We start from the raw sequence: 23,542 nt of genomic DNA, 5'->3' as shown, positions 1-23,542 counted from the left end.
TTACACTAGAAAATAAGGTGAGCACTTTAAGTAAATATGTCAATTGGCACACTTTTCTTTCCACGTGGAATATATTTACCTTGTAGACAAACACCTTCCCCTTCACCCAGATGAAATCTGAGGATGCTCTCTACTCTTTCCCAAGTGTTTCGAGAGGGGGGATGGGCAAGCAAAAAGGTCTGTAAATAAATGCAAACACTTATGTGGGAGTTTTACTAATTTTTACATTATCACCTCCCAACACTTCCCCTTTCCTGCTTCTAACACTAAAAATGCAACGCAGGAAAATCTGACATGCTAGCAAAAATGTCCCCGTTGTAAGGGCACTTTAGAATTCTAAACAACACCTTTACAATTCTAAATAGCACTTGCTCTGACTCTGTGAATCAGGATGTGCAATTTATAGTCACAAATCCATGTGTTAAAAATGTGTGAGTCAGGCCCCAATTTACAACTCATTTACCAGGTGTAATGAGGACATAAGTCCTTTGGGGTTGCTCACTGTATTACACAGACACACGGCTGGTTAGTACACTGCACCAGACTGATCATATTAAGGTGCACAGATTTGCATTATTTGATGCGATTTTGTAAAGATAAACAACTCAAATCAGGGCAATGAAGGTCAGAATATTTACAGTGGCTTACAAGTGTTTGTGATGCTATGTAGATTTGACCATCATTTGACTATTGACTCCATTTTGTTTGAGTGATTCCATGTTTGTGTCCTGCAGCAGTTGCAGGGTAGTGCAGGTGTTTTTCCTTATAGAAGTTTTTTCTCTTCACCAGCCCAAACTCGGACAATGCTGGAACATACTATGTGGGATAGAGACTCAATAAGAGTTCACAAGGCTGAGACTCTTTTTACCAAAAGAATGTACGAATCTGTCTCAGAACAACCATTGAGAGCCCGGCCAGTTTCTTTGGGTGTTTTCATTGCAGAAGAAGTACATCCAGGGTTTAGTTTCATAACAGAGGGGAGGGTATTCTAGAACTCTCTTCCTGAGGAGAAGGGAGTTCTCCTGTGGAGAATGGACACGTTGCTTAGAATCTATTTGTGATCCCGATTGGGTCTCCTTTAGATTGGACGCATTGCTCAGGATCTATTTGTGATTCCGATTGGGTCTTCTGCCTAACTGATCTGAGGGCTCCATTAGTTACACTGGCGACGATGATAACTTTAACTCAATCAGTGAAGTATTTTAAATCTTGATTATTTAGCTCATTTAAACATGCTCTGTTGATGCATTGCACATTTCTTTTTAAATCTTGTCCACTTGATATATGCATTTATCTTTGTATATACACATGTGCTTATATGCTTATTGTCATATTTTTGTATGACTTTTATTTGATATTTGGGAAGTACCTTAATAAATTCATTATTCAGACTAAGAGTCCTGAATTCTTTTGCCATAGTGTCCTCTTAGTTTAAGTGAAAGCAATACAGAGATAGAGCACACATTGCCATCAGACCTTTACTGTCTATGGTGTACACCCCCCGCCTTGCTTAATGGCAAGCAAGAGCCTTGAATGAGATGAGGACAGAGAGGGTATAGTATCTGTTTATACAGAGAGAAAGGCATGACAGAAGAGGACATGAACTTGTCCCATATTAAAGAGAAATAGCTTTAGCAAGATGATGTGTGTTTTGCAGAACTGGATTAGGGTGAGGATGTTTTAGTGATCAGGGGTAAAGATGTTCTCTTTTGTTGCTACTGAAGAGACAGCATGAGAAAGATTATTAACCAGCAGTCTTATGGTTAAGTGTTGTTCTGACTGTCACACTGTCACCTGACACTCATGATTCTATAGTGAAAAAAAAGTGGGAGTGTATTACCAAACATAATCTCTTATTATTTCAGATGCACCAAAGCTGTTCTTACAGATAAGAGGTAGTGACTAAGGACAGACCAAGAGCAGAGGTTATCTACCATTATTGCACACACCATAACATCACAATTGTGAGGTAATGCACAAGGCGACTATGCAATTCAAGACACAATTATTGTCAACAAAGTTTATTTAATAGTTTTAATAGTTTTGAAATTGAGAACTGCATATGTGTGAGCTGGGAGCTTTATCCTATAATGCACACTATGTCATAGCAATCACCAATGAGGCATCATATCCAGGGGACGGTAAAAACCCTTCCTGACGTGAATAAAGATACAGTTCAATGGAGACTTAATATCTCAATTATAGATAAAAAATCTCAGTAAATGTCATGTTTAATGGAGCTAATCACACTTAAATCAATATTGAGGATTGCCATAGCTATCACTCAGGAGACTTTCTTCCCAAAAATGCATCATCGTGCCAGCTCTATCTATCTACAAATTCATGGCTGAAATATGTAGTACCGGCTGTACTTTATAGTTCCAGACTCACTTCAATTGTTTGCAGTCCATTCGTGTGCAGTTGAACGCCAGAGGTAAGTGGCTACCTTTCTATGTCCACACACCCACCAGTAGGTAACCACACAGCCCTGATCAGACAACCACATTGTCATATTTGCACGCACATGCGCAGAAACATATGTTCATACACACACCATCAAATGCCTACACAGCAAGCATCATACAGGCACCATCAAACAACAGCATATTTACCATCATAAGTCCAAATACCTACATTGGACACGCACATACCCTTTACTAATGCTCTACAATGAACACAAACTCACTTATATTTTCATACACACTTATACACAACTATAAACATTATCAGTCATTCTCTCAAGAACATCTCCTTACAATCTTTTGTAGTAATAACCAAGATAAGGTCTGAAAAGTGACTTTCTATGGTGAGGTTTGGACACAAGGTGAAGGAACCACCTCAAATAATGCATTTCCAGACTGTTTAGTTATTATGCTGAAGCAGCTGTTAGCATATTAGACATCTTTAACTCCCTTTCATCTTTCACTTTTCAGGGACTATATATAGATTAGTTTAGTTTGTTTTATTATAATTTTGAAGTTTGTTTTACTTATGTGTTTTTCACTTCTTTCACCAGTTGTAGGTACGGTCACTATACACCAGATTTGGGTTGCATAGTCAAGAGAAACTATTTAAATTACAATTTATGTCAGTAGCTCAGGGAAGGAGGCTAATGAAGAAAATAACAAGCTCTTCGACCAGTGGTTAATCTGCCCTCAAACATAAACTAATTTCTCATGGACAGACCAGTGGCTCTCTTGTCACTCGCACTACTGAATTGCGTAACATACACACTAAAACGTGCACAATCAAATGTAATTTTGGCAGGCCTTAAAACAGGGTGATTACAAATCTCCTGCCAAATATAGGTGTTGCTGTTTGTGCAGTACAGAAAAATGCACCCCTCATGGAAACAGATGGCCTTAGTTTATTTGAGTTAATAGATCTCAGCTGGATGTGAGTCAACTGCAGAGCAAAGGCCAAAGACCAAATTTTTGTTCTAATGCTTCGAGAGACAATGTTCGATTAGCCAACACATGTTGTCCAACAATAAGGAGAAGGTTGTTAAAAAGTCACAATAAATGTGTCAGTAATCTCCGATGCAGGGGGGAAATACCCCACCCTGGAAAATCAAGGCTGATCATTGAGATCTTTAATTTCATCCATATAAAATATAATTGAGATGATTGAATTTTATCAGATGATTGCGTCTGGGTCTGTGAGATTGAGAGAGGAGTTGGAAAAATGTAACTGTACAACCGGTTTGTTGTATCCTAGCAACTGAATGCTACTGCTGCTGGATTCTAGATGTGGAGTGCATCAGTCAGAGAGCAAGCAGTTGCTAAAGGAGCTGGGATTGTTCCATGTAACATAATAAACCATCCATCTCCTACTATGCAGGCCTCCAGTCTTAATACGGTTATATCAGAATTCTTGGTCTGTACTAGTCTGCTCTCCAGTGCAATCCAGTAATAGCATTTAAAAAGTAAATTAATTTGCTTTGCTGGCTACGTTCTCCGTATGAGGATCAACCGACCTGTGCTTTTTGCTTAAAAACAAAATTAATATGAGAAATGTGATTTTGCTGGTTCTGTTTACTGGCACCAGCTTGTTCTCTTATACTAGCTTGGGACTTGTTAGGCAGTATTTTACTACTCTAGTGTGAATAGTTTATTTGCTTGTTACCCACATACCTCTTTATATGTGTTTTATAAGCCTGTACTTATATATTCTTTTTCACGTGTTTGTTCGGCTAACCATGAGATTTCCTTATTGCAAATGCAATTTAGCAGAATTAGACCTAGATACAAAGCTGAGATTTTACAAAAAGGAGTAGCTAGATAGACTGCACTAAGAAGCAGATGAACACAAAATCATACTTGTTACATTGTTTAAGAAAAACTGTAGGGTGTTTGACCTTTTTAGGTCTCATCTACCAGACACTGCAAGCTGTCTAGATGCGAAAGCCGTATTGTGACCTTCCTACACACTTACAGCAGCCTCATCGCCAAACTTTTGCTTACCGTTGGTCTCTTTATTGTTATTCACATTTCATTGCTGCTTATTCCATGACTTGCCTTCCTTTTTGTGTGTTTGTCCCTCCTTCGGAGCACAGCCTCTACCATACTTTTGACTGGCTGACTTGCATCCTTCCACTGCTTGCATTTAGGTAACTACTTCTTTTAACTTACACACTTCATGTGAGAGCATGCGTTTTCCAGCTTTTCCAGCTTTCCCTTATGTGCTTCTTCTTCTGCTAAACACCCACAGTCATCACTGGTAATGCTCTCTCCTGTGTTCTTCTCCCACACCTAACTCCCCACATCCATTGCCCCCGGGTTCCATGTTGCTTTCTACCTTGTGTGCTTCTCCTCCTGCCCACATTTTGCTCACTCCCTTGTGTGCATCTCCTTCAGCCAGGTCTTGTTTTTTTCATGTGCTGCTTTTACCCTTCTTACCCAACTATTCCTTCACTGCACCAGCTGAATAACTCAACCATCACTAGTCACTGTGTCATAGAAGAATAAGTTACTTCTCCCTTAAATTGGATAAGTTAATAGGGTAGACCCTGAACACCTTAACATATCATATTTACATTTTTTTTTACAATGTGTGTATTTCTAAGCAGAACTGCACTGCCACTTTCAGTACATCTCCATCAATTTACAAAACGTTGTTCATGCCTTACAGTGATGATGATGAAGAAGCCCTTCTCAGCAGATTTACCATACCTTCAAGAAAACACACCTGACACTTCCCACAGAGTTGCTGTATTCTGAACTTCACAGTACTATCACTTGACAGCAGAATCACCATACCTTTATGGGGTCACTATCCGACATTCTTTAAAGCAGACAGGCATTGGGTGACATGCCCTAAGCAGCTGCAGCTACTTTGTTGACCTTCGAGGGCTCTTTCAAAGATCTCCATTTTAGAAGAGACTTCATACTTCATGGCACTATAACTACAGAACTAAAGATGAAGAGTAAAAAGGATCAACAAAGCAAAGTGTTGGATCCATCTACTTAGCCTCATGTACTTACGAAGGTGGCAGGCCTTCCCAATGAATGGAGAGGGACATCTGCAGGTGTAATCAGCATCAAGATCCATGCAAGTCCCACCGTTCTGACATGGCTGAGAAGAACACTCATTCATATCTAGGTAAGCAGTGAAAAGAAAGTAAAATATGGGTGAGAGGGGACACAAACCTACTGATTCAAACAGAAGGGGTTAGACAAATAGACTCTGCTTAATTGGTCGATCTTTACAAGAGAAATAAGTGAATGTACATTCTCAATGAAAACACAGAGGATCCCATGCATTTCACAATTGGATCCGGTCTCCAAAGGAAGATAACTTTTTGTAATGTAGACAGAAAGGAAAGGGATGTCAATGTTTAATTCTCACTCTAAGGCCTCCTATTGAAGATTTAACAACAAAATAAACTGGTATTGAATGTTAGCTGGTGTTTCTCACCTTCTCACACTAGCAGCTTTTATTGCAGGGTTGAAGCGTACTGCTATTGTGTAACACCCCAAACTCGTTATTTAGAAAGAAACATAATTCCGGAATACACCTTTCTGTCCCAGTGATACCGTTTATGAACCTAGACTTCCCCCTCAAAGAAAATCTCTAGGCTTTTAGCCCCACACCACCATCTTTCATTGCACACAATGAAGCACACCTATAGGTTAGGACCTCACCTCCTCTGTGTACTCTCTCCTATGGACAAACTCCGATTCATTCAACAAGTTCATCCCCCACCTCTATCCAAGGAGCACAGCCTGGATCTCTTGTTCTCCCAGATCCATAGGCTATAGATTACTAAATACCATAATCACCACCGGTTTCAACTTGCTATGGCTTACTTCATCAAGGAGGAGAGACCAGTTCAAAGCTCAAGAAAGTCCTCTAATAAATAGCAATCAATCCAAGATACAAGATGTCAAAAGTCTATTCCAATGTTTTAGTGGAAGCTTTCTTGTAATATAAGTTATACATTGTTAACCTACCCTACTGAAATCCTGGTGGACCTGGAGAGTGTGATTATGACAATCTTTGATTAATTTTTGGTAAGCTCAAGGGACCAAACCAAACACAGAATACTGAACCCCTCTGCATACTGACACAAAAAGAGAACAGTTCAGAAAAGATGATAGTCTAAATATCAGACACCTGCTGACTACTTCAATTGCTGATGCACCTCATGTGGATGCAAACTGGCAAGCACTAACACAAAAAGTCCTAGTTTTAGGTCCACAGTGCAATCAATCAATCAATATTTGTAAATCGCAGCTACTCACCCGTGAGGGTCCCAAGGTGCTTGGGGGGGGGAGGGGAGAGGCCTCATTGGAAGAGCCACATCTTGAGGTTCTTCCTGAAGATGGTGAGCAACAGGCTTTGTCTGAGGTGCAGGGGAAGGTTGTTCCAGCCCTTTGCTGCAGTGTAGGTGAAAGATCGTTCTCCGGTGGTCATTTTGTGGATGCACGGGATGGTGTCCAGGGCCATCTGGGTTGTGCGGAAGGATCTGGCGGGGTGTGGAAAGAGAAGCAGTGGTTCAGGTAAGCTGGTCCTGCGTTGTGTATGGCCTTGTACGTGTGGGTGAGAAGCTTAAAGGTGATTTGCTTCTCGACCGGTAGCCAGTGGAGGGTCCTCAGGTGTTGGGAGGTGTGTTCTTGGTGAGGGAGGTCAAGAATGGAGTGTGGCGGCGTTGTTCTGGATGAGTTGACGTTTTCTGATGTTCCTAGTTGAGGTGCGGGCGTAAAGGGTGTTGCCGTAGTCAACTTTGTTAGTGACTAAGTTGTGGGTGACTGTCCTGTGACCGTCTGCTGGGATCCATCAGATGATCTTCCTAAGTTTGCGGAGTGTGTTCCAGCAGGAGGAGGCGACAGAGTTTACCTGCTGGGTCATGGATAGGGAGGAGTCCTAAGTTGCGGATGTGCTCAGTCGGCGCAAGGGGTGCGCTGAGGGATGTGGGCCACCAGGAGACCACCCAAGCTGAGGTGGTGTTTCCGAAGATGATGAGCTCAGTCTTGATGGAGTTGAGCTTGAGGCAGCTTTCTCTCATCCAAGTGGCAATGGCTTCCATTCCTGAGTGGAAGTTCCTTTTGGCTGTGTCCGGGTCTTCTGTGAGGGAAATGATGAGTTGTGTCTCATCGGCATAAGACACAATGTTCATACCATTGTTTTTGAAGATGGCAGCAAAAAGGGCCATGAATACGCTGAACAGTGTGGGACTTAGTGAGGATCCTTGGGGGACTCCGCAGTTGTAGGGCAGAAGTCTAACCATCTGCGTCCTCCCGGAGAGGAAGGAGTGGATCCATTCCAGGGCTCTTCCACGGATTCCTATGTCGTGGAGTGTGGTGCACAGAGTGCTGTGGGAGATCTTGTCGAATGCTTCTGAGAGGTCGAGGAGTATGAGTGCATGTCGGATGTCATCAGTGGCTGCCAGGAGGGTTGTCTCCGTGCTGTGGATGCTGCAGAAGCTGGACTGGGAGCTGTCTAGGGAGTTGTTGGCCTTGATGAAATTCCGTAGTTGTGTGTGGATTGCTTTCTCCAGTACTTTGGCAGGGTAGCGTAGCAGTGAGATGGGCCGGAAATTCTTTAGTTCTGATGGGTCGGCCGAAGGTTTCTTCAGGAGAGGGCGTGTTTCCAGTCCTTGGGGAAGGTGCCCGTGTCGATGGAGCAGTTGATTGTGTTACGGAGCTCAGTATTGATGAATAGATGGATACACTGGCTCTGATGTATATGTGGTGCTGGCAGGTGTCTGAGGGGGCTCCGGAGTGGGTGCTGTTCATGATGCTGACTGTTTTCTTCTGTGGTGAGCGTGCGGTGGTCAGCTGGGAGGGCGGGAAAGGGGCTTTACGGGGGAGGGGGCAGAGGAAAGAGGGGAGAAAGGAAAAAGGAATAGAGGAAAAACAAGAGAATATAGAGAAAACGGCAGAAAAAGCAAGAGTGAAAGAGCAACAGAGAGAAAGAAATACTTACTTGTGATGGCCACTAGATCACCAGGGATGAGGTGCAGGGACAAGCCTGCGGGTGGAGGAGGGACTCGAACTGAGAGTCAGGAGACTTTCAGTTCATCCCAGCAAAGGCAGAGGCAGCAGCAGCCAGATGAGCTGGGAAGGACAGCAGACGCTGACCAGGAGGTCATTGCAGTTCAACAGGGGCGCTGCTATCAATTGTGCAGTCAGTGCAGTAAAATACTAACTGCATTATATTAGTTTATTATTTGGTTATTAATTTTTAAGAGTTCCTAGAAGGTTGACAACTAGGTGTCTCATATACTGTTATTCAAGAGAACACAGTCTCACAAAATTAGAATAAATGCAAGGGCAACACGCGACTTTCTATTATTGCTTATGCTAAGAGTTTTAACAAAAATGAAATAAGGTTATAAAAACCAAGCACAGTGACTGAAGGGTAGAGGGGACTCTTCAAGCCCGGAGATAATGAGATAGGCTATACATATTCACACCTCGCTTCCAGTTGAAAGCTGTCAGGACGAAAGGCTCTTGGCCTTCACTCACTGACTTAGCAGTGCTGCTCGCCTCATGAGATAAGAATAGCAGACCATGATCATAGCTCTTTTGTTCAAATAGATGTATGGAGGTGTACCATCCCTGAAACTCTGAACAGGTTTTATTTTTTGGCTAAACTAGAATTAGATTAGTGCACAGAAGAAGCAAAATGAGGGTAGGATTGCTGTAAATTTATAAAGCAATCGTGCTGGAGTGGTCACTCCTGTTCATCCTCTAGTAACTATTGCTGCTGTCATTTTATTTGTCTTCATTGTGGTTACAATTCATACTGTGTGCACTAGACTAGGATTTTGATTTTACAATATATCTTTATTATGCCTCTATCTTATTCTTAATGAAAGAGTGTCTGGGTTCTATTAGCTCTCTCTGTAATGTCACATGGGATTGATTGTTATCTAAAACACATCTCACTCTATATTGCTCAGTCGGTTGTGGTGTAGTTTCTTTAAAACTAGTTTTCTGATTTGGTTTGGCACATTGACTCAGCCCTTAGTGCAGGGGGTTTAGAAAACAACCTGTTTCTACAGAAATCTTGAAAACCTATCAACAGAAAACTAAAAGTACTGCTATTAAAACTACATTAAAACACTGTGAAGATGATGAAATAAAGGTTGAGGAGGCTACGTTCTAGGAGTCTGCCAGGCATGCCCAGAGCATTTGAAATAGATATGTTTGTTACAAATTAGACACACAAAAAATAACATATCACCTTAATATGTTAAGCTATAAAAAACATTTTGTATGTAGGCATTCAGGATGCAGTTGATGTACATTGAATTTAAAATTAAAAATGAATTGATTTAAAAAAGACAGTAGCACAATAAGTGAAAAACTTACAAATGTCTCTTTAAACAAAAGTGTTCAAGTGTTATGAAATGCTGACAGTGAAGTAGAAAAGTAGTGCCTCCAAATCATCAAAAAGATACATTGCAGTGCTCTACAAAGCACCTACTTCAAAAATATACCCCCAGTGCATTCCTATTGGTATATAGTGTCTGGATGTGGATTAGTGAGTTTTAAAGGAGCTGTCCAGTGAATTATTTCAGAACCTTAGCAAACATCATCAAACAAAGAAACATTCTAGAATACTTATTTCTGGTGCATTGCAGAGATGCAGGACAGCACAAAGATGGAGTTTTTTCTCTACTCTGGATGGTCCCTTTAAAAATGACTTAAGGTTGTAACTGTGTACAGCTATAAAATGCACAAGTTGCAATAAACCATCTTGCTAATCCAACATGTGACATTCATGTTACATTCAGATTGATACAACATGCCATGACTTTACTGTGCTACCTTACCATTTTGGAGCCTCAGTGTGTTGGTGGCAGAATCTCATGGAAAATGTTGACTTTGTAAAAAGGGTGTATTAATGGTGAGTATCCTCACATCTGATATTGATTTGGCCCTCCTGGACCAAATGTAAGCCCACTAGAAGAGATTAATAGATCCCTCAGCACATTTGTGTGGGGAGGTTATTGATAATTGCCAAAGGCAGCTCTCCCTACTTCTTCCAACCACTGCAGAAGCTCTAGGGATGTAGGAGATCTGAAAGTGAATTATGGCTGTAATAATTGCCCCCCTCCTCCCACCAAGTGGCCTTTCGTTGCTATTATAGTGATCTCAGGTTGGCCCCTAGCACGTGTGAGTACATCACCCAGCTATGTTTTTCTTTTGAATTCTGCTACTTGTACATTTTTCCTTAGTTTACATTTGCCAGCACTTGTGCAAGTAAATCAAAAGGAGGCAGAGCAGAAAGAGAAAAAGAGAAAGGCAGAATAAATAAAAAAGATTAAGACAAAGGGAGAGAAGGCTGAGGGTGAGAAAGGGAAGGGAGGCATGGAAATAAATATTAACGATAGAGTAGCTGAAGATGGCATCATCAGAGTGGAAGCACAGACAAAGGGCAGTGTTGGAGTGGATGAAATTCAAGTTGTTGCAAAGCACCAACCTGCCACCTTTCAGTCACATCAGAGCTCTTAGAGACAGTCTAATACAGCAGATTATAAAACACAAAGTGTAATTCAAAATCAAACAGTGATAGCTGAAAGCATGAACATCACACAGCTGTATGGTGAGAGTGGAGGTGGGAGGTGCACGGTGTGATTTAGCTCAATACTGATTTGGACCATAATGGAATATGACCTGTGCTTTGCTAATTTCCTACTTGCTGTACTACCGTACACCGTGTCCATCTTGACCAGACTGTCCAGGGGTGTAGGTATCGACTGTGCTGCAGTATTAGGGCTACACTGTACCACATCTATGGCTATCTTTAGCCACCCAACCAAAGGATGATGGACCAGTTTTACTTGCTTGCACTGGAGCCCGTGGCTCTCTTATGATGCCACTGAGATTCATTTAATTCCAACTCTCTACTGTGTATAAAACGACCTGGACATGCCAGTCGTTCACAGCACACACCTTCATACTTCCACAGCTCCCACAATACCCAATTGTTATGTTTTTGACGCAAGACCAACTCCTTTAGGGTAAACATTAAACATTCAGCAACATCATCTGTGGACACTAAGGTTTTTCCTTTCTGAAATAACCCCCATCGGGGGTAGGATTCCATAAGGGTCTGCCCTCTGCCTAAAGTTTTTCAACATACATAAGGGGCATCTTACGGATATCATGAAAGTCGAAAACATTAGTTCTTATCTATAGGCAGGTCACCCCCAGATCTAATTAAAGTTACAAGTGAGATCTGGGTTTGGAAACAAGGTGAAAACCTCCGATAGAATTTCAGTATTTGATGCAATTGGATTTGCCGGAAGAGCCAGAAAACAAACACCCTGGTCATGGGCCTAATAGAAACCTCATCCGTTCACTTCCATGGCCTGACTCCATTTAAACACCCACGAAATCAGTGAAGATTTCACTCAGCTTGGGCATCTTGTTTCATAGCAGCTTTACCCTTCGACGTTGCTATTAAAAACACATACCACAAACACATCAAGCACAAACATCCAGGCAGGCAGCAACACCTAGTGAAGACCATCTTATGCAAAGGGCATGTAACTTAGGAAAAGCACAATAAACTGGTAGAGGTAACATTATATACCTCAAAAGCACCTCAGTTAAGGTATCGTGACACTGCTACCCACCCAGAAATGGATCATTATGTAAAGACCAGAACATATCACCAAATGATGAAACAAACTCAGGTCTGTGATGGGAACCCCAGAATCACATTCTGAAGTACTAGAGATAGTGGACAGTGCTATGAGGACATAATGATATCAGACTGAGAACTACACAAACATTAACAACATAACATTACAGAAATACGACTACCAAAAGTGCATTCTACCATCTTCGTCAACAGCAAAGTATACTCCTGTCTCACCAACCCCTTAAAAAATTCCCCAGTACATGCCGCAGCTATTGCCAGACCAGATTATTGCATGCTCTTTTTTAATGAATTGCTAAAAATATTCTCCCCGAGCCTTAATGCAAGGCAGACACCACATGGATCCTTCTGGATCGAGGGTTCAAAAATCACATTATACTTAGCTCGTAGCCCCTGCAATGACTGCACATCAAAGAAAGATCTGTATTCAAGCCCATTTGGATCGCTCATAAGGTATTATATGCTTTATCAATGGATCACTTGACAAGTTGTTTTCAGCCATAGCCTCCAGTTGAGCATTTGAGGCCAAAAACCAAAAAAGCCACTTTCTACTTACGCAAGAAAATACAGAATACAACATTCAGCCTTCAAACCCGAGTAGTTTTGTTGATCATGGTGGCCTTTTGTGCTAAACCTGGTTTGATCCCTGTGTGCAAGCACTTTGTTGTCACTTTTACCCTTCGCTGTGCGCACTGAGGCCGTCTTCTAAAAGAAATGCAGCTCTTCACAGAAGCTAATAATAAATTATTAAATTTAAAATAAACAAATAAAACAGAATGCAATAAAGACCCCCTGAAAAGCGAACACCATCCGTAGTGCTGCTAACAATAATCGAAATGCATCATGGAAATATCACCGGAACACAGCAGACTTTATATGAAGAGGTCACGTTGGTATCACAGCCAAGTAGAGAACAGAGTTTTTAAAGCCATAAATGTAAACGAACTCATATATCTGTGCCTCCTTTAATAGTTGTGTATTTTTTCAGACGCTGGAGTTGCTCCGCCAAGCTTCATACCATTGTGCACTGCTGTCTAGCTCAGTGACATCAACAAATAGCAAAACCTAAGGAGCAGAAAATAGTGAGAAAAATATAGGGCAATAATTATCAAAGACCCTGAGAGGTATCTAAAAATAACGTCGAAGGCTTAACTAGAGTAATCTCTCCTGGAATGCGTTTGTAGAGCTTTCTCCACGTTCCATGCCAACAGCAGCATCTCCTTCACATTCAACACACCCAGATTGTGGTTCTGAGACCACTAACACAATTTACAAGAAGTCAATAGATCTAAAGATTTCGCTGAAGTTTAGAGTCGTCATAAAGGTGCTATTTTGTTTGTTACATAATTACCCAAAAATTATATTTTGCACCTCTTCTCCAAAATGGCCTTTTGTTCTTCATATGGAGTCAAAACCATCGAGGTGATAGCTTATTGGTGCTACATTGTCAAGTAGGGGGGGCGCCCATAAATAAATGAACTGGTTCCAGAGGAATCCTTCGCTTTATAGGGACAGTGGGCTTGGGCCAGGACAGAGTCAGTCGTATTTCAGACTTGCACCCAACATACAATGAGTTCTGAGCCTTCAACCTTTGCTCAAGGGCCACTGGTTGCCTCAAAGGAAGTGACAGGCATTTGACTACAATCATGAGCCAATGTATTTTGTTTAATCTTTAACAATAACGATAGAGTGCAGCTGGATTACAGACAGTAACTGATAATAAACACAAATACCCACCTACCATAATACAAGCAGCCAGACTGGTTAAACCAGAGAGTCTGTAAACAAAACACAAGAGTAATGCCTGCAACTCGAAAATAGGATAACTGCTGAGGCACTGCCGTTCAGATATATCGATTTATTTGAAGGCCTAGCCCCACAACCCTCTTTAACTTTACTTAATATTTTCTAGTGCTGATTAATTAATGAAAAGATGATTGTACAGAGTGTCTCCGTTTCCTGTGTTTGTAGGTTTTTTAACCAAGCTTGAAAACGCAAAAATAAGTGATCTCCCCTTTGGCCCTTTGGTTTTTCTCGTCCCAGATGCTCCGATACTTCCAAGGACAAATCAAGGGTGAGGCCAGGGTCGTCCTCTTGAATCTCACGGGTATGAAAACCTCAGGAGGGACAGATCAATCGAAAGTTTATCTTGCACTCCTCATTTCTTACTGGCAGTGCTCTTAGCCATATAAGTTGAGGTCATTGGCTGTGGAGACTGGACGGTGCTGCTGGGTACGGAAGCAGCTGAGCCACTGCCATTTCGGGACATTAACATTGAGGCTTTATATGCTGCTGAAAGGACACTAGCAACTGTCTTCTCGTTTGCATGCTTCCTAATAGAAAAGGGAGGCACATCTAACGTATGATAACATTAGCATCACGGAAGATAAAGCAGCACATCCCTATACATGGGGGTAAAGAATACTGTGTAATAAGAGCCAAAACAAGGTGGCCAGGGAGATCTCCACAAGCACCACAAAACAAATGGCATGAGGAAAAATGCAATGTATCCTTTTGGGGCCTCTCTGTCTGGGGTCCTTCTCCTGACTTTGCTTGCCACCTGTTAGCCTCCAGATTGCTGCAACCGTGTCAAGGATGCCTCACAGATCCTCAGACAGTCTCTTGCCTCTACAAAGTAAAGGTGCCACATTAATGTCACCCGTTAAAGTGGTGCATTCCTAATGAAGTGCCTCAGGGTTGATGCATCCATACCCATGACGTCTTGGGGACAGTCAGAAAGTCTCTTGCCTTTGAACGCTCAAAGTGTCACCCTAATGCTACCGGTTAAAGTGCTGCATCCTTATTGGGATGCCTCAGGGTTGCTGCATCCATCCCAGCAGGCCTCGAGGATCCTCAGAAGTCTCTTGCCACTGCACCATAAAAGTGGCAAACTAAAGTCACCCATTTAAGCACTGCATACATCTTGATATGCCGCCGGGTTGCTACATCCATCCTGGGTTGCCTCAGGGATCCCCAGAAAGTCTCTTGGCTTTTAAAGTTACACGTGGCAAAATAATGCCACCCGTTAAAGTGCTGCATCGATATTGGGATGCCTCAGGGTTGCTGCATCCATACCCAGGATGCCTATGGGATCCTCAGAAAGGCTCTTGCCTCTGCAGCATTAAAGTGCTACACTAATATTGCCGGTTAAAGTGCTGCATCGATATTGGAATGCCTCAGGGTTGCTGCATCCATACCCAGGATGCCTATGGGATCCTCAGAAAGGCTCTTGCCTCTGCAGCATTAAAGTGCTACACTAATATTGCCGGTTAAAGCGCTGCATCGATATTGGAATGCCTCAGGGTTGCTGCATCCATACCCAGGATGCCTATGGGATCCTCAGAAAGGCTCTTGCCTCTGCAGCATTAAAGTGCTACACTAATATTGCTGGTTAAAGCGCTGCATCGATATTGGGATGCCTCAGGGTTGTTGCATCCATACCCAGGATGCCTGGGGATTCCAAGAAAGTCCCTTGCCTCTGCAGCGTAAAAGTGCCACACCAATGCCTGCCGCAGAAAACCACCTGGGAAAAGCGCTTTATTGTATGTTGTCTAATCCTTGCACAACAGCATGCACAATCTGCCTTGGATTCCCCTTCTGCTCTCAAGCCCATAGGCTTCCATATTGGCCTGGTCCTTGCTCGTTCAAAGTTCACCATAATTCTTAATCCAAAAATCATAAATCAGATAAATATGAATAAAGCCTAATTGAATCAAATAAAACAGTATGTCTTCCAAAACGCTCCTCTACGATATATATTTTCACTGTAAAGATAGGAGCATAACTTATGTAAGATTAACAATTTCACTGGGTTCTTTAAAATCTGTAGACTTGTTCCATATTTTGACAGGGATAATTAACTGAAACTTCCTCAAGAATTTAGTGCAGGATCACGAGAGCTAGAACCAATGAGTGGAGGGGGAGGTGCCAGGTGCTCAACGACGCTGACACTCTGATTTGCTAAATAAAAACCAAGCCATATAAACAGCAATATAAAGTTAATTGGCTCCTTATGGCAGAGTGTGATTGTACCAGGACTTCATGGATCTTGCTAAATCGGATCTTGCCTCAATGAGTTTTTGCGATGTACTTGCATAGAATATACCAAACATACTGAGGCCCTGACAACCCTGCAGCTCTTTGCATCTAAAATGGGGGCTTCAGAAACAACAACTCTGATTCTTACCACCAAGCTGAGAGCTAAGCCAAAGCCACAGAACATTTGTTGATGTTCGGTCAAAGACCTGAACCCACAGGGGGCATGTAGGGGCTTAAATAATGGCAAGGTCTGGACAACGGGTCGCGGTCCTGAAAGGGCATGAAGGGAAGGCAACCGGAAGTGGCAACCCTGCACCATCGGTGCAAGGAAAGGGGGTGCGTTTCTAAGGCACCAGGTAGAACAGCGGAACCCCAATGGGCCAATGAGGGGCTGGGGTGATTTTTTAAATAACCTCCCATGGGGGTTTCTTTGAGTATGAAAATGGTCACACCCAATCACGGCGGGGTGGCAATTCAGGCTGCTTAACTTTGGATGCCTTAAAGCAGGGTAAGACAGTCAATACGAGGGGTACACGAAACATGGGGCTGGCAGCCCAGGTCGGCCGGACAGTAGGACACAACACAAAGTAAAAGGTAACAAGTTAAGCCTATAAAGGTTAATGGACTACTCCCCCACACAGAGTAATAATGCCAAATCAAACTCTCCATTTCCTCCCAAACCATCAGAATGACTTATGGCATGATTTATGACTACCAGGCTATGACATGTTATGATGCAAATGACTTATGACGTTATTTATGGCTCATAACTTACATGTGTCTTTAATTGTCAAGTGATTTGTGATATGCCTCTCATGATTGATTAATGGCCCCCAATTAACATTATGTTAGGGCTCATGCTGTGAATCAGTGGATAATACACTGTGGCCAATACTTCTAACCTAACCAAGGCATGTGTTTCATTAATTTAATTGGGTATGGTCCTTGTGCGTGGTTTATGCTCTGGGGTTTTAAATTAAAGTCACTTTGCTGATTGCTTTCCTTTCCTCCACAACTCAGTAGTTCCGTGCGACCCCTTGGCAGAGTCCACACTGGTGTGCCATGAGCTACATGCAGATGGCTGCAAAAGGCCCAGCCTGAACAGTATAGCAGGCTAGAAGCAAAGGGATCAGAGTAAAATAGGAGGTAGGGAACAAAAGCAGAGAATGAGGAAAGGGCAGATAAAAGGAGTGGTGTTCACACCTTGAGTAGTGAGCAAAGTACCTCTGAAGAAAATAAGAACATGAAAGGCTTAGGGGTTGTGGTCTGTGTGGTGATCTGTGGAATGGGCAGACTTTTTCATAACTCAATGAGTGTTAACATTTAAGACTACAATTAATGTGCAGTGTGAATTTAGTGACATTTTGACTTTTTTTTGTAAACATATTCAATGGATGCATGCCAACAAACGAGTATTGGTGACTTCCAGGTGTGCATATTGGCTTTAATAGATCATCCTCTCTTCTGGTCTTTCCTTGCATTGTATGCCTTGTAGTTCTGTGTTTTGCAGTCACGGTGCGACATCACAACTGCATCCAGTTCTTGGCTTGATACCCGTTATTCTCAAATTCCAATGCATTATATGATTCATGTAGTAGTACATTTCCACTCATTTTACTTGAGTGCAACTTCTGATGTGTTTCATTCTATCTGGAGCACATCAGAGGTGTGTAGCAGCACCAGTTTGAAAACAGCATACTCTCTCTATCATAAACTCTACACCAGCACCTTGTGTTACTCCAGGGATCCGGGACCAGTGCACTGAATAGCGATGGTCAACAAGTAGGCAATATACGTTTTGACCACAACAATGTGGGACATTAGATAAATAATAGTTTGTGATATAGAGGTCTTTGCTCTACTAACATGACAACTAAATAGTTTCATAAAATAATGGGCACTTATCACACGTTATGTCAAGTAAAGCATGAAAATGTGGCTATGTGCCCACTCATCAACACAGTGACTATATTATTGACAGAAGATTTACATCACTAAATGTGAAAGGTCATCCTGTTTTGAAGCTCTTTGCCCAGTGTACCAGAACATGCGTCTAGCAGTAGGAATGGCAGCAGCGCCCCTCAGCAACAAGGAAGGCAGTTTCATCTACAATTGTCGAGGATCAATGGTACTGTGGGCCATGCTGCCAAGTTTGATTTCCAGCTATTGCCAGATCTTCTGTCTGGTCTAACAACTGAGCATAAGACATCTACCTTTGATCCCAGCAGGCATATAAACATTTCAATCAGACAATTCCTTTCCTGAATGTAGTGGCAGAATCCCCACCTTGAGACTGGTGGTGAATGGTGTTCCGCGGAAACAGGTAACACTTTACAGTTGTAAGGGACTCCAACTTGACAATACTCACACGGAGTATCCCAAACAATTTGTGGAAGGGATTGTTCGGTCAGTACTGGCTGACCAAAATTAAATTTCACTTTATGTATGGAGGGAAATTCAAACTTCAATTTATCAAATTAGTCAAGGTCAAGATAAAATACATTTTCTGTACTGGCTGGCAGTTTGGCTGAGATATATGTGAAAAGAAATTTGGTGTTCTGCAAATTAATTGTATACCCACCTGTAGAAATTGAGATCCTGGAAACAGGGCACCAAATACAGCCATTCCACGCTGTTTGTTTCCTTTATTGTATGATTACAGACTAATGGGAACTGGAACAATGAACCCTGAAACTGTACATTGTAAGGATAGTGGAGGTCATCAATGGGTTCTCGAGGTCAGGCTTAAGTACATCATCCAATCTTGATGTTTTTTCCTTTTCATTCAGGGAACTGTAGGTTTGTCTGCTAACAGAAGCAGGAACGAAAAGAAAATCAAGACTATTTGCACTGATCATGCCTTATCTAGAATAAATTGAGAGCAGCAGATCCATAAAAAAATAATTTTGTGCTTACGTCTGTCAAGGTTCGTTGGAAAAGGTGCAGGCTAGATAACAGGGTCACACACTTTCATTTCCTGTGGATTTACTTCTAGCCTTTGTGATTATTCCAGAGCAATTGGACAGGCAGACCACAGTGGTTGCAGGCCTTCTGAGGGCATAGGAAGTGGGTGCAAGTTTAGCATATTTCCCAAACAAAGGTGAAATTGAGAGTGGCTTAGCACTGGACCACCACAGTACCATCGGTCAACTCAGCAGCAAATACTGTTATACGCAATATGCAGCATGAGGCAGTGGTGGGCAGACAGGCCCAGGGCTGAGCACTCTATATGGAGTGTCCATTGAGGCTACTGCTAGAGAACAGGGATCACTCCTCCTCCACTGAGATCAAAGAGAAGGGGAACCTTTAAACTTAACAACATGACGAGTCAGGGGTCTATAGGTAACTAGCAGTCCCCCATTTACTTATTAAATGTGCCAAAGCACATTCATTAAACGTTAAAAGAATATTGAAAATCCCCTAGTAGTTCTAGCATAACAAAGAAGAATAAACCCGATGTAGAATGTCAAATACCTTTAGAGTGTCAATGAACAAGTAAGTGAATTGTAGTATGCTTTTTGGTACACCGGGGGACATTTTCTTATTGCCTGCACAAGACAGAGGCAGTGTAAGAGTGCTCTATTTCTGATCATGAGCATTGGCCAGGCAAGCCTTGATTCCCTCTCCCTGCACCATGGCCTGCCAGGAGCAAAGGTCAATCATGTTTCTCTGTTATCAAGCTTTGCACATGTGCCTGGAGAGAGGTAAAGTTTCCTCAGATAAAGTCCCCTGTCCCATATTCTTCTAGTATGTGTTTTTAGTTAAGTGTTAGTGGCTACAGAGCAGCAAAGCACTGCAGAATAACCCATTCTCGCCATCCCCAGCCGGGCAAACATTTCATCTTCAGTATTGCTTTGCAGGGCCTTTTGTGGGGTGTTGACTTTAGCGGGCAGCCACTAGCCATTCCAGTCCAGCTGCACTCTTCTCCCTCTCTTCTGCCTGACAGGAGACTGCACAAGGGCCTCTGGGACAGGTGAGCACTGGGACAGCCACCAACTGGGTGGGCACAGCTATCACTAGTGCACTGGCGCTGAGGCCCACAGTTGTGGTGTGTCCATTGCACATTAACTATGGCTGTCCTCTACTACCCAAACAGAGGGATGGGGTTTGGACCAATTAACATGTCTGCATAAAAGTTTGTATCCTTGATACACCATTAACCCCATTAACAACAAAATAAGAAATGTGAGCTGTATCCCGACCACCCTGTTCTTTGCCCCCACAGGCTGAGGGTAGAGCTCACAGGAGGTAAGGAGGCAAAGCCATGCTTGCTCAGTCTACATGTAAACTGATTAGTGGGATTTCAGTCATAGACTTCTGTCTGGGATGCATCTCTCATGGGTAAGATCTCAGAGAAGAAAAAGTTGATTGATCCTCAAAAAGGTCTATGAGGCAGTGCAGGGATAGAGGTAATTGGACCTCATTTGTCAATTGTAATAAAACATTACTGCAACTAGAGACATATTTTTTATTTTTTTTAAATGAAATCTGACTTAAGATCACACCTTTGTCAAGAAAATAAAAATCAAGTCTTTATACTGCAATTAGTCGCCACATATTATCAGTGCATTGCCTAACAAGATTTCCTGCTTGCAATGCTATGGTGTGCTCAAATAATGAGTAACAAAAATAAATCTCCCAATAATCACGTGTTATTGTAAACATTATTGTAACGTATTACTGTAACCATGGGCGGGAACAGGCAAGCGGCTGCAGGATTCAACATGCCACCCCTTCCTTGTGAGCTGAGCAGCACAATCCTCTTTAATCGCCAACGACCTGCCTATGGTACTGTCACCTTAAGTAAAGTAAACAATAGACTGACTTCACGTGATGTTTTAGGAATGGTCTTAAGTTAACTAAAAATGTCTGGGAATGCTGTGGCAGGCGCTGCCTCATAGTCGGCGCAGCATACTAACCTTTTAAACAAAATACAAACAATTAAGGGGAATCGATTTTCTGTGTTACACATTGTTGTTATCTGAGCAGATTTGAATTCACCTATGGCTCTGAATTCCTTAAAGCTTAGTAAGTATTCTTCAGGCGCCAGTTCGCTTACTATGAATGTATATTGTTTTCACACTAATAAGAGGAAAATATTAAATGGATGATTAAGAAGAAGATACATCTTAGAAAGAGGACACCATAGGATATTCGTTTAATTGTATATACATGTAAACTCTCCTTCTGAGAGGAAGAAAACAACTATATCAACACATACCCATAAAGATGGGGATAGTGCTGATTGGTCACATGTTGGCTTCTAAGCTGGTGATGTCAAAATAAAGACAAGTTTAAGAAATTAGGACCTGATTACGACCTTGGTGGATGGGATACTCCGTCACAAACGTGACATATATCCCATCCGCCATATTACAAGTTCCATTATATCTTATGTTATGTTTGTGGCAGAGTATCCCAACCGCAAGGTCATAATCAGACCCTTAGTGTCACACAGCACTAAGTCCAAGTTCAGTACTATAGATCATTTAAGCTATCTGCAGAGTACTAAAACATTTTTAAAACTCATAAATTATTTATAACATAGAACAAAATAAAACATATAAAAAAGCTTATTTGCTTCTAAACAAAGCATACAAATAAACAAAAACAAAGTTGGCAATAAGACGACAGTAAAAGAATAATTAAATGTTGTTCTATCAAAAATGTCAACATCAGCTGTACCCATTCTCCAGTTTCAGCTAACCTAGCTTTAGATCAGATCATGTTAGAGTCTTGGTGACATAAAAATGCTCATTGCAATTTCTTAACTCAATCCCTTATTACATAAACATGTTGAAGAGATTAATTCTAGGTACCAATATTTAATTGGCTGGAATCACAACAACATGTGTTTATGTTGCCAAACCTCTGCATGACACAAATGACTGATTCGGCATTTATGTATTTTCCCAAGTCCCAGTCACATCTAAGCCTCCATTTGATAAACAATAAAAAGTGAAAAATGACACCCTAAAACTAAACGACGACATTTGAAAAAAATGCAGCTGAACGTATCCCACTATCATCATCTTCATCAATATACCTTATTCACTGAAGAGAGTAAATTAAAAAAGCACAATTTACTTAACTACATACATAGAAAAAAAGATGCAAAATTTAAAAGAAGTGGGAAAAAATGCATGCATTTATGACAACAAACAGTACTTTTTAAAAAACAATCACAATACAGTCCCACTCTTTAGTAATTTCATATTGGACACAATAATAAGCATTAGGGTGGGTAATAAATTCAGCTCTGCTGGCAGAGTTCAAAGAGTTTTGGCCTCTCTGTGTTGCGAATGTAACACAGAGTTCGGTCCAAATTCTGCACTCCGCCATATGGCAGAGTTTGTTCCCCACGCACAGCTCACCAATGGTAAGCTGGTGAGCGTGAGTGAGAATTGGCGTCCCCTAGCATGATTTTGGGGTGTTGGGAGGGCACCCAGTGAGATTTTACCAACAAGGGCAGTCGTGACTGTTTGCTTTGAGAAAGCTGCTGATCGAGTAGAAAACCTACTTGAGGGGCAGCAAAACAAACTCGAGCAGCAGTGCCCTCTGGCACACCATGTGGTGCAGTTTACGCTGATTTTTCAACACAGAACAAGCTCCCAGTGCCAAAAATCAGAACGGACAGCAGGATGTTCTGATTGCCGCCCACCTGAAGCTCAGCGGAATCTCACTGAATTTTTATGCAACTCAGCAGAATTCCACAGTGTGAAACTCCACACGTTCCACCCACCCCCTACTATGCCCAATTTTAAAGGACCACTTTAAAGTCTTAACAAAGACCTTCAAGTAGCCTTTCATTGCTACAATGTTCTCCACTTCAATAAACCCAGCTTCACTCAACCACTTCTGGTTGATGATCCTCCAGTTATCAAGTTAATCAATAAATAGTCCTCTCATGCCGAGCATCCCCAGATGTAACAAAGACCAGTGGATCCACATAACAGTTCACAGTATCCTGGATCATGTACATGGCACTGAATCAGAAGGCCAATTCCACATGGATTACTTCAAAGGGCACAGAACTGCACAAGCCAAGAGTGGATCTGTCAAGCTGCACATCAAACTCATTTTTGTATGCAGGAACCAAAGCATTTCGTAAGTATGCAAGTAAAGTCCATGTAAGCAATGTTTTCAAAGGATGAATGATGTGTTCACCTTATGCCAACATACATAAGAATAATATTGTACCATTGAAGCCCATGCCGTGGCCACATATTTGAAACTCTGGATGATTACTAGGGCTTTTCCTATAGTAACAATCATTAGGCAAAGTCAATAGGCTTGTCTGTAGATGCTTTTTATTGGCAATTTGGGATTTTATGCTAGTTGCTAGAAGACACACATGCTGAAAAGATTGTACTTTGTAGCATGAAAC

General features: G+C 41.9%; 1 protein-coding gene across 2 annotated transcripts in view; it reads right to left on the bottom strand.

Annotated features, from left to right (window-relative positions):
- Positions 1–23,542, bottom strand: part of MFGE8 (milk fat globule EGF and factor V/VIII domain containing) — a 205,150-nt gene that overhangs the window by 100,451 nt on the left and 81,157 nt on the right. For both annotated transcript variants that reach the window (XM_069222710.1, XM_069222709.1), the window contains exon 4: positions 5,484–5,597. In XM_069222710.1, the coding sequence (XP_069078811.1) occupies positions 5,484–5,597 (114 nt within the window). The remainder of the gene's footprint in view (positions 1–5,483; positions 5,598–23,542) is intronic.

The sequence above is a fragment of the Pleurodeles waltl genome, chromosome 3_1 (genome assembly GCF_031143425.1).
Source record: "Pleurodeles waltl isolate 20211129_DDA chromosome 3_1, aPleWal1.hap1.20221129, whole genome shotgun sequence".
In the NCBI taxonomy this organism is placed as follows: domain Eukaryota; kingdom Metazoa; phylum Chordata; class Amphibia; order Caudata; family Salamandridae; genus Pleurodeles; species Pleurodeles waltl.
The sequence above is the reverse complement of the archived record's forward strand: the minus strand, read 5'-3'. Positions and strand labels throughout refer to the sequence as shown.